The following is a 12,914-nucleotide window of genomic DNA, read 5'->3' on the forward strand; positions in this document are numbered from 1 at the left end:
AAATGTTAGTCATTATCATTATTTGAAACATGCAACAAATGCAACAAGCATTGCAAAAGGCCAATTTCCTAGGATTAAGATTATAATAATCCCCCTTAGAAATTATTTAAAGAATGGACCTTAAATACACAACACTCTCCAAGGAACCTCATCATCTGTCATTCCTATTAAGCTCCTTAACTTTACAATTAATTTCTATCTTATTACTAATTTTAAACCCATAACATTTATTTTTCCAGACTCATACTCTTTGGATTTGGATAAGTGTTAAGGGGAAGACTGTCTCTTTTTGTCAGCTTCGACTGTCATATTTCCACCACTAGCATTCTACTGAGTTACGAGTTTTCTCCTGGTAGGATTTGATTATGTTTAGACTTTTCTTCTTTAGCCAAAGGAAGTCACTGTTTCTTTGCAAAAGGCTGCCACTTCTTCTCATTTGTCAGCTGTGAGATCTTGGACAAAACCTTTCTCTTCTATAGACCTATTTCTTCAACTTCTTCAAATATCTTCTTCTATCTTCAACTAGCTTCTTCAAATTAAATTAAATGATTCCAAAAGCCCCCCAGGTCTACCTCTCTAATTCACATTCTCCTGTTTTACAGAAAATCTTAATTCTTGGACCACTGTTGCAACCTTAATATTCCTTAATGGATTTCTCTAGGAAGCACAAGATTTACTCAATAATTAAATCAAGAACCATCTCCCTACTAGCTTACAACACTTCTGTTTACTCCAGTAAGAATTGATCTTTATTTTCTCTAAAATACAGTATTTATCTATACAAAATTTTATTAATATCAATTATTTTCCTTCTTTACAGATGAGGAAACCTGAGGCTCATAAAGTAACTATCTATTAAGTGTCAGATCTGGAGACTGGTCCAGAATAAAATTTGCGCAGTGTCAAACATATTGCCACACTATATTTGTTTCATAAGAACTAGAAAGAGAAATATCAAAATAAGCTTCTCTCTAAAAATATAGGGGACAATGGGTATGAAATACTGCTTATATGTCAGACCAGATTCATGTAATGGTTAGTTTTGTTCAACTGACTATTCCTTTTTGGGGTTTTTTTTAATATAAGGAATGTCTCTTTCAGGAAAAGAAGTAGGAAGACTATTTCGAAATGAAAAGCAAACAAACCAACAAAAATATCCTCTTAAAAAGTATTGTTTCCCAAAATGAAGAAAAATATTTAATAGGATGTAAATCCTAGTTTAAATAACAGTAATTTTGACAGTGATTACTGAAAATGTAAATAATCAAAAAAAATTCTGATGGACTCATTCATATTTTGTAACTGAAAAATTTTAAGTTATAGATCACACATTTGTTTTTCAGCTCTATATAATGGAAAACAGTACCTTTTATTTGATTCTTTCCTTTTATGTTTAATTATTTCTTGTAGATTATAAGGAAAATTACTCATAAAATGATGCTTAAAATCAAGAAGGTAATTCTTTCGAAGCCATACTTCCTATTAAAAAGACAACACAACATTAGAAAAATCTGAGTAAAATTATGTTTAATTACTTAACAGTATAAGTAATAAAAACTTGGAAACAGAAACTAAAAAGTTTTCTTTTCAACTATTTATTGTTCAATCATATCCAACTCTTCATGACCCCATGGAATCCATGGGGTTTTCTTGGCAAAGATAATGGAATGGTTTGTCCTTCTACATTTCCAGTGTGTGCCCATTTTTAAAAATAAATGAGGAATTGAGATAAATAGGGGTTAGGTGATTGATCGGGTCACACAACTAGTGTCAGAGGCCATATTTGAACTCAGATATTCCTGACTGCAGGCCTAGTGCTCTATCCATTGCACCATCTGCCTTCCCCGCTATAAATGACATCTGCTAACAACAATCCAAATAAAAGAAGTGGAATGGTCCACCATTTTCATCCTTAAAGCCTTTGTATATTAATTAGTCATTCACAATTTGTTTTGTACCCGAATTAAACATTAGTGAAATTTTCTTTTGTTATTCTGAACTTAACAGTAAATAAAATGAGCATTTCCATATACAAAATCAAATAGAAAGAGCATTATACATGAAACCATGAATCTCTATGAAACTGAAAAATTGTTTTTCTTTTTAATTAAGTTCAACATGTCACTTTCAAAGCTGTCCTGTTTGTTAAAAATTACCCTGGAAGTAAATACTACAAAAAATCAAATTTAAGATTTTAAGCAAATAAAACAATAGTAATGAAACACAAAGGAATTATCACAGAACTCTTAACTAAAGAGCATTTGTAGGGTTCAAATATAGGCACTCCTTCCATGTATATCAAAATGTATCTTTTAATAACTTCCATTTGAAAGATAACTAGGCATTGGCATCCAGTCAAATATATTCTCATATGTCATTGAGGAATTTTCAGGTAAAGATAAGTATAGCTTATTAAACATCAAATGAAGCAGTGAGATACAAAAAGATTTTTTTTTCAATCACTAAGTTACTGATACACCTTCAGACAACACATTTCACCAATTTTTAACTATATAAAACTTGCAAACATACTAAATTTAAACTAACTTACCTTATAGCTATATTAAAACCCACAATCATACTTAATACTTTATTCTAAAATGACCAAAAATTTCAATTTGCTAAAAATGCTGCATACTTGTTTCAAGTAAAGTTTCCAATTATGTTAAAAAGACTAACAAGATTATATGTGTAGAAGTAATCTTGGGACCCCCAATTGGGACCCACCAAACCATTCTAGGAAAGATCTAAAGCTCAAACTTTTAACTTGCAATTTGAATTGTCAGTGAGCCCCTTAAGTTTCCCAAAGTTGATTTTCCTTAAGTACTTTTTTAAGGTCTTTCCAAGCATTGTATATAAGGGGCTAGGAAAGACGCCTAGTTCAAAAAGTAACAAAAATCCATTTTTAATAAAAATGCTTTTTGCAATTATCAAACTGTGCATATCCTTTGATCCAGTAGTGTTTCTAGGCTTATATCCCAAAGAGATCTTAAAGGAGGAAAAAGTGAACCATATGTGCAAAAATATTTGTAGCAGCCTCTTTTGCAGTGGCAAGAAACTGGAAAATGAATGAATGCCCATCAATTGGAGAATGACTGAATAAGTTATGGTATATGAGTGTTATGGAATATTGTAGTTCTACAAGAAACGATCAGCAGGATGATTTTGGAGAGACTTACATGAACTGATACTAAGTGAAATGAGTAGAATCAGGATTTCATTGTACATGGCAATGGCAAGATTATACACTGATAAATTCTGGTGGATATGGCTCTTCTTCACAATGAGATGATTTAGATCAGTTCCAATGATCTTGTGATGATGAGAGCCATCTACATCCAGAGAAGACTGTGGGAACTGAGTATGGATCAACACATAGCATTTTCACTTCTTTTGTTGTTTGTTTGAATTTTTATTTTTTCTCTTTTTTTCCCCCTTTTTGGTCTGGTTCTTGTGCAGCAAGATAATTGTATAAATACATATGCCTATATTGGATTTACATATATTTGTACTATGTCTGGATTGTTTCCCATTTGGGAGAAAGGGGGGGAGGAAGGGGAGGATTGGAACATAAGGTTTGGCTAGGGTCAATGATGAAAGATTGTCCTTGCATGTGTTTTGAAAATAAAAAGCTTTAACTTAAAAAAAAAAAAAAAAAAAAAAAAAAAAAAGCTTTTTGCCCGCCTCTCACTCTGGCAGATGAGTAATTATATGCTCTTGCGTCATTAAAGCCTAGTTATCTGACAGAATGTGCCACACTAAAAAAGCTTCAAGTATAATCTTGGCAGCAAATCTGTATTCAGTCTAGTTAATTATGTAGAAGCCCATCACTATGCACACTCTAGTAGGGGAATTGAATCTCAGCAATCTGCAAAGTCTCACTAAAAAATTACTTTAGAAAACAGAAGGATGGCTCACAAGTTCATCTTACATGACCAAAAGCACAAATCCCACATCATTTCATAGGATACTTATCTCATCTCAAACTTTTATATTCATGAAAAAAAAAAAAAAACTTTAATGATGAGTAGCTAATTTCAGAAGTCTGAAAAGACATGAACTGAGTAGAACCAGGAGAACATTGTACACAGTAACAGCAAGAAGATCAATTATGATAGACTTAACTCTTCTAAGCAACATTTTGATTCAAAACAATTCCAATAGACTTGGAACAGAAAATACCATCTGCATCCAGAAAGAGAACTACGGAGACTGAATGCAGATCAAAGAATACTATTTTCACATTTTTATTTGTTTGCTTGCTTTTTCTTTCTTGTGGTTTTCTTCTTTTGATTTTTCTTTCACAAAATGACTAATATAGAATTGTTTAAAATGGCTGTGCATGTATAACCTGTATCAGATTGCTTGCTGCCTTGGGGAGGTGGGAGAAGAGGAAGAAAAAACTTGAAATGCAAAACCTTACAAAAATGGATGCTGAAAATTAACTTTACATGTAGTTATATGTAACTAGTAAAGATAAAATAGTATTGAATTTTTGAAAAGGGGAAAAAAATCTTCAAAAAGAACCATTCAGAAAATAATGGCAACTTATGCATCAACATCTGTTATAGAAAATGAATGGCTAAGGAAATTCTGATAAAGGAGGGACATGGTAAGTACAGTGAGAAAAAATGCTAAATTTGTGATCAACGTACTATAGGAATATGATACTGGTTTTTACCTGTGTGACCCTCATTCAAATCATTTTAATCTCTGTGTTGGTTTCCTAGATGACTTTTAAGGCTAATACTTTAAAAAAAAAAAAAATCCTCTCCAAATTAAATCAACCCACACTTTAAAGCTCAGTGATTTCAATGCAAAAGTAAAAATAGGGGAATATGATGAAAAATGTAAGAAAACATGGTTCAGGATTAAGAAATAAGAAACCAAAACTTTTCAAACTACAGTCCTCATACCTTAATATCATGTATACTTTTTTCAAGAAGAATGAGATGCTAGTGTCAATTAACATGTTTCCAAAAGGCAAAATTAATTATCTTTTGACAGGAAAAAAAAAAAAACTGGTTATGTATATGGAAGTAATTTCCAAATCACCTGCCCCAATACTGTCAGGTGACTGATTTGTTATAGGAAAGACCTAAATATATGGTAAGTTAGAAGTTTTAAAAGATGTGCATGCAACTAAGACAATATCAGTCTGACCAATTTAATCAAGCTGCTGACATCTCAAAAAAAAAAAAAAAAGGAAACTGGTGAAGAGACAGACATTCACACAAATTATCATTTAAGGAAAAAAAAAAGATTCTAGAACCTAGGATCACATACTTCAACTATCACACTAAGCATAGCAATATGGCAGCCAATAACAAAACCATTTTAGAATATCAAGTTATTTGCAAAATTTTGCGAAGTGAATGTGGAACAGAATGAGTACTATTTTATAAAGCAAAAAAAAACAGTAGAGGGTAAAGTATTTTTATAGAATTCTTGATAAGAGACCCAAACACCAGATCAACCAAAGGGGTCAAATAGAAGAATAATGAATAAACAAAAAATATAAAAGATCCATTATGATCTCTGTAACAAACTCTTTCCCATCAATGACAACAAAACCACTATTTCTGGATTCCAAATCAAGGTTGTCATATTGCTACATAAAAAACGGAAATAACAAAAAAAATAAAAGACAGTAAAAAGAAACTAGACTAGATCAAGTACACAACAAGGTTTTGAGAGGGAGGGATCAATTCTCAATATATATGAAAGTAGGGAGGTATCAAAGGCCTAAAAGAAATTGGAGCATTTGATCTGGATTCAAAGGTATGCACTCTGGAGTGAAATCATGGACACTACTACCTAATTACCTTGAATAAGTCACTTAAAACTTTCTTCCTAAGCCTTAATTTCTGCAAAATTAAAGAAGTTAAGTAGTTAGCTTCAAAAATCCTTTTCAAATCTAAATCTAGGAAGTTACAATAAATGAGGTGACCAAGAAAATAAATATCAATCTCCATGTCTTTTCCCATGTCTACTGAATCTTGATGAGAAAAATCTATGCCATGCATCAAGGAGATGTTTTGATGAAGATTTTTTAAAAGAAACAAGTAGGCTTTTGCAAATGATATTCTAAAGCAGCCTTTTACAAACATACAACTTTATAAAATGGAGAATACAAGACTCCACTTTATTCACCCTCTTCTGACCATAAAAAAGGAGTCAATAGAGCAAAATCCTGCCTTTAAAGGCTCTCCCATGTTGCCTCCCAAAATTTTTATCAAAATTATATAAGATTCCTTGCAAGATGTAACAAAAAACAACTTTGATAACCCCCTGATGATTAATTTTGCATGAGGCATAAAAGAGGGAGACATATGCTCACCAAAGATATTTGCCACCACCATGGAGGATGTCCGGGATAAAGTCCAAATTGAAAAGAAATTCCTCTGTGGATGCTGAGGTCCTCCAGTTGCAATCGGGACAATGTCATCTGGAAACAGGAGCCTCAAGCCCCATAGGATTGCAGAACTTCCTAAATGAGATCCATAATCACTCAAAAAGCTGGGCCTAACCATCCACACAAGAAAAAGTGAATGGATGAAGATGAGATCTGCAGTTGGAGGGACAACCCAGAAAACTGGTCTTTTAGTACAGTACGTATATCCTGGAATAGACACTGTTGATGAACAATGAACACAGAATTAAAAAAAGGTCACCAAAGAAATCTGGATAGCATTTGGGAAAATTGTACAGCACTTTTTAATAAGTCTAACTTCTCCTTGAAATCATGATCCATCACTTTGAACATCAATAATCTTCCAGTGAAGCTTATGATTATGGATCATGAAATACTAGTTGGAAAGATTTTAAGTTAGGTCATTAGAGGGACATTGCAGCTATCAGGCTTGCAATGTATTATCAAGAAAGTTGTACAGGAAAAGTAACATTAAGAATTTCATTAAAAAGATACATAACCTTCAAATGTTCCAAATGTTATGTTCCAAGAGTGTCAGATAAACAATCAGTTAAAATCACATTTATTAATGTCATCTATATTATGTGAGGAGTTAAGGATGAGAGTTTGGGGAGGAAGGGGTGCACCAGGGAAAAGAACAGACTTGCAGGAAAAGGTATGAATAGTTTGCGCAATCCCTCTCAATTACCCACATAAATGAGAACATTGATATGTTAAAATAAAACAATACAAATTTCATATATTTTCCCCCTTTGAAATAAAGAACAATAATCAGATTATATAGGTTTAAATCCCACTTCTGATGCTATTGTTAACACCAAAACAAGTCACTTAACCACCTTGGGCCTGAGTTTCCTCATCTGTAAAATGAACACTTACATGAATCATATGAGTGAAGTACATAAGCATTAGGAGAGGAAGAAGCATTATTGAGAGGAAGAATATGTGGAAATTTAATTTGACCACTCATTTAATTATACATATTTGAAAAAAGAATTTTTTTCGATTTTCAATGAGAAGAGGAAGAGATAATTTTCATTGATTGAAAAAAATAAAATTTAATTATTATATATTTTTTAAAAATAAAACAAAAGGATTATATTAGATGGTACCTGCTGTTCTGACTCTACATCCATAGATTTTATGAAGCTACTGTCACCCTAAGTCCTCCAGGAGAGTTTAGAGGCCCTGAGAAATAAGATTTTTCATGCCCCTTTTCACACATTATTCCCAGTTTGGGATTGTTGGGTTTCTTTTCCCCTTTAGATCAGCTCTGTTTTCTATTCTCACTGTATTATATAAGACTAAGTTACTAAATATTCTACATTAAGGATTTTATTCTTAGTACTTCATTGACGTTAGTCATCACTGGACTTTCCCTTTCAAGTATTTTTCCGGAAAGTGAAGATAGTACCTTTTACATGGGTCTCAGCTAAGTCTTGATTTGAGATTCAGATAACAATTGTCGTTTATTATTATGGTACTATATTATATTGTTATTTATAATATAAATTGCTTGTTTATACACCTTTTAAAGAAAAAGTACACTTTGAACCACTTGCACTCATGCCTAAAAGTATTATCAATTGTAACAGTCTAGCAGGAGTATAATCCACAGGCTGACTAAAATGTGTCTCAACTACCTCACATTTCATTTTATGATAAAAATCCTTTCCCAGGGAAAGAAACATGGCTTCTGGGCTTTAAGTCCAGGATCAATGTCTTACTTGCTTTCTCTGCTAGCAGTTGGATGAGTTTCAGCTTTAAAAATCATTCTCCTTTATCTGCCCTGACAGTTTACAGCTCTCCTCTTATTGTTTCTTTCCCCCTGGCACCATTCAACAGAAGCAGAAACAAGAACTACAGAGGCAGTTTCTGCAACTATAACAGAAAAGTTTCAAAGACTAAATTATCTTTGATCAGAAAACTATCTTCCACTTAATTCTTTTTTTTCCTTCAATATTTTTATTTTTTTCCAGTTACATTTTTTTATTCTTACTTTTTCTTTTATCTTTTTATTTACAAAACATATGCATGGGTAACTTTTTTCAACATTGACTTTGCAAAACCTTTTGTTCCAAATTTTCCCCTCCTTCCCCTCAATCCCCCTCTCCTGTTACATTAAAAAAAAAATTTATATTTGTTTTTAAAACTTTGAATTCCAGATTCTCTCCCTTATCCTCACCCCTAGCCCCCATTTGTTATGCAAAACATTTCAGTAAAAGTCATGTTGTAAAAAAAAATATCAATCTCCTCCCCCCCCAAAAAAATAAAATTTGAGAGAGAGAATATACTTCAATCAGTATTCAGACACAAGTAGTTCTTTCTCTGGGTATGGACAGCATTTTTCATAAATCCTGCAGAGTAATCATCTACTTAATTCTTTAAAAAAGCGAAACATCACACTTCTCATCAGCTTTCTAGCTAGAAGCTGCTACTAATACATAATTATTATCTTAAAAACACAGTACTTTTCTTTAGAAGGAAACACAGACTATCAGGAAAAATTTGAAAGCAAACATGTAGAATGTATCTTATTTATAAATACACACACATATATGTTATATGTGTTATTTACTTTTAGCAAGTAACATGAAATGGGAATTATTAGTTTCATAGGGAAGCTCTTTGCATGATTCTGTGTGTATGGAAATGCTCTTTTTTTTGGTGATTGAGTTCAAAATAAATTTTCTTCCTAAATTAAAAACAGAAAAATGTTTAAGTAAAACAAAATACTTCTCCTTAGCTACAATCTTTCAATAGCTACAACCTCACCTACTTTGGAAAGAAAATCTACAATAGTTTTATGGAAGTTTGTAGTCTTTAGCACAAAATATTTTAAAAGAAATGAACACGGAACATTTGGAATTTAAATTTAAAGTAGTCTCATGATAGTTAAAAAAGGTTTCTGAAGTCCTGAAAGTCTATCTATATCTTGATACTTTTTTAAAACCTAATTCTTGGCAATTCCACTAAAAAAGTTCAACCTAGACCTTAATAAGCAACTTTTTTGTCTCTATGCAAAGTATTCATGAATTACCTGGATTGTACATGAATCAGCATGTACTGTCCAATAACCAAAAAAAAGTACTTCAAAAACACAAGAAAACTAAAAGGAAGCTAAATCTTTTCTTTTAGTGAACATCAATAAATTTAATGATTAAGAACTTTTAACCTGTTGCATATTTATAACTCTTGGTAAATATCAAAAGAAAATTAATTTCTATGTTATATATGTAGACAGAGAAATTAATTCCTATAAAGGTAAGAAACTATCATTTCAAAATAAATCAAATTTTTAAAATTTAAAAAATGGTATTCTCCTGAGCAAAATTAATAGTATACAATAATTTAAAAGAAAACATTTTTTTACATCTATAATGAGTGTCAAGAGTTAATTTTGTTTTTTCCTTACCATTTTGTCTGTATCATCATGTTGCTTAGACAGTTTCCACAATAGGGAAATAACACTAAGTACTTGCTCCATAAGCTGATGAGATTCTGATGTTAAAGGATTTATAAGAGAAGTAGGAAATTGTGAAGGTGAAGCTTCAATCCAGCATTCAATTAGTAATGGAATTATTATTTCAATGAATCCTTTCAAATTTTCAGCTGATGACAAGCTGTCATCCAGACCACCTGCTCCTCCAACTAAGCACCTAAAGCAGAAAGGAAAATAAAACACATTAAAATGACTTTAAGTTCCACCCCCTATATGATTTAAAGGTTAGAAAATAGTAAGTAATAAAAAAAAATAACATGAAGTGGCAATGCTAGATGTCTACAATGATAAATGTGTAGTATCATACAAAACACTGATTACAAAGTACTATAACTTATTGATAAATAGAGCCCATTGAGTAATTTTAAAATTATTACTTCAAGATAGGATTTCTCTGACAAATAAAACTAATATACTTTTAATCACTCCTTTCACAAAATCAGATTACAATAAACTATGGAGGACATGACTTCTTCAATCATTGAATCAACAACTAACTTTAGGTCAATATAAGATAACTTGGTGTGGACATAACTGAAATCTCTTACCGTAGCCTAAACTGTGAATGGATATTTGGCTGAGAACCCCCATTTTCGTAAACCTGGATGTGCTGTTGGTCATTGGCATGTTCCTTCCAGTTGACATATATGGAATTCCTAGTAGCATAGGGGTTGTCTTTTCTTTCCTGAAGTCGATCACCAGATTCTCCAAACCTACTGGATCCACAAGTCAAGGCCTGAAGGAATTTACTGAGCCTCGCTAATACATTCAGCCTCCACTGTTGAGAAGTAACTCTCCGATTAGGATTAACAGACAATATCCAGGTTTGGGATGTGTCTCTATTTTTCAGTTCTTTAGAAAGCTGCTGATGAGAAATAAGTTCTACAAAATTCTTTAGCAATACACTGCTGCGGCCAGTAACAAGAGCTGGGTACTCTTCCAGCAGAATATCCAAAACTTTCAAAGAGTCCTCCTGAATTCCTTCAGTAATATGAGTCATGGCACTAGAGAGATGGGCACTTACTAAAGGAAAAAATGGAGTTATTTGTTCAAGTCGTATTTTTGGAGCCAAGAACTGAAGAAGGCAGACTGCTGCTGCTCTTACATTAGGATCTTTGTCTGTAAACACTGCAGTTACTTCATTTAATATGTTTGAAAGGTGTGCCTCAATTGTGAACGGATACTGAGACAAAAGGTCTTTGAGCCCAAGAAGAGCACTTTGCTTAACTCCAGCATTGTAGTGGTGCATCTGTGACAGGAGATCCTATAAATATAAATACAGTTATATGTGTATTATGTATATATGAATATATGTGAAAATATCAACTTCATGACTACAATTTACTCAGCTCTCCAAAACATGGCTTAATTCAGTTCCATAAGGAATTTAACTAATATTTAATTGGATTAATAGACAACCTAAAATTATAGTACTTGAAAAAACTTGGGAGTACTCAATTTGCCTTTGAACCCCCATTTTCATTAATGTGGATATGCTGTGAGTCATTGGCATGTTCCTTTTAGTTGACACATGGAATTCCTAATAGTTTAGGGGTTATTTTTTTGTTCCTCAAGTCCATCTTCACCAGATTCTCCCAACCTAATAAGACCCATATGCCAAGATCTGAAGGAATGCCTCACTAATACATTCAATCTCCACTGCTGAGATGTCTTTGAATAGGATTAATTAAGAAAAAAAGTCCAACATTTCCCATCAACACATGCAAAAAATCTTTTCACAGAAACAGATAAAATTTCATCAAAATACAAATATTAAAATCTTCTCTCTCACGAGACAGTCCATAAAATACTTTTAATTTGATTACTGAATTGTTTAAAATTGATTCGCCTGTCTCTAGTCTTTTAATAGCAATCAATGATTCTAATGAATAACCCTTGAAGTAAAGACAAAAAGAATGAAAGTCAAATTACTTGGATACTCTTATCCAATGATTAAATACCAATTCTTTATTTCTCTTTAATCATCCTCAAATACCAACATAAAGCCACTCAAAATGTCCAAATCACACTTTCAATAAAAAAAAAGCTAAAAGCTAAGAAATGCAAAGGGAAAACAAATTATAAATTATCTTTATCCTTCTTCTAAGGGGTTCAAAAAACTTATCATATACTAATTTTCTGGTTCCTCATACTCTAAATGGGTTAAGATCATTAACTCCTTCCTTTCCCTGACATTTCAGATCCAATAACTTAGTAGATAGTTAAAAAGCATTTTTAAGGTTTCCAAAGTGCTTTCCTCACAATAGGACTATGAGATAGGCAGTACGAGGACTAGTGTTCTCATTTTACAGATGAAGAAATCAAAATGCCAATAAGTAATTTGATGTTCAAATAGCTAAGAAGAGTCTAAAAGCAGGATCCAAATCTAAGTCCAAAATTCTTTCCTCTATTTCATAACACATCTCCTCCAAGAATTGTCTTTTTTTTTTTTTTTTTTTTTCAAATTCAGGTACACTGTTCCTATTTTCTTCACCCTTACAGAGGTCCTCATTACCATCTCATTACCTTACTTGGCCATTAGCAATTACTTGCTTATAGGTCTTTTCGTTTGTAATTCATCATTATTCCTATCCCCTTTCCAAAATGCTACCAGCAAAATCTCTCTTAAATATAAATAGTAATGTTCACTTGTTCCTCAGGCTGAAAAATCTTCATGGACTCCCCATGGACTCCCCATTGCTGCTTTCGTAAAACTCAAACTCCTATGATCTTGCAATCAAGACACTGTTATTTGGCACTATCCTATCTAATTAGATTTATTATGGCTTTCTAGGGGACCACAAAAGAGCATGAATCAGGCCCCCTTCCCTCAAGAAGCTTACAAAATATATGTGGAAACCACACAAGTGAAAACCATTATTACAAGATAGCAACACCAGAGATAACATAAGATAACATATAGTTTATTATCAAACAATAGTAGGAACACTAAGTGCTAGGAGTTTAAAGATATGAGAG

General features: G+C 32.4%; 1 protein-coding gene across 2 annotated transcripts in view; it reads right to left on the minus strand.

Moving 5' to 3' along the window:
- The window catches only part of TEX10 (testis expressed 10), a 72,054-nt gene that overhangs the window by 39,083 nt on the left and 20,057 nt on the right, over positions 1-12,914 (minus strand). For both annotated transcript variants that reach the window (XM_031945542.1, XM_012543108.3), the window contains 3 exons: positions 10,484-11,199; positions 9,849-10,092; positions 1,367-1,479 (listed from right to left, as the gene is read on the minus strand). In XM_031945542.1, coding sequence (XP_031801402.1) covers positions 1,367-1,479; positions 9,849-10,092; positions 10,484-11,199 — 1,073 coding nt within the window. The remainder of the gene's footprint in view (positions 1-1,366; positions 1,480-9,848; positions 10,093-10,483; positions 11,200-12,914) is intronic.

The sequence above is a fragment of the Sarcophilus harrisii genome, chromosome 1 (genome assembly GCF_902635505.1).
Source record: "Sarcophilus harrisii chromosome 1, mSarHar1.11, whole genome shotgun sequence".
NCBI classification, from domain to species: Eukaryota; Metazoa; Chordata; class Mammalia; order Dasyuromorphia; family Dasyuridae; genus Sarcophilus; species Sarcophilus harrisii.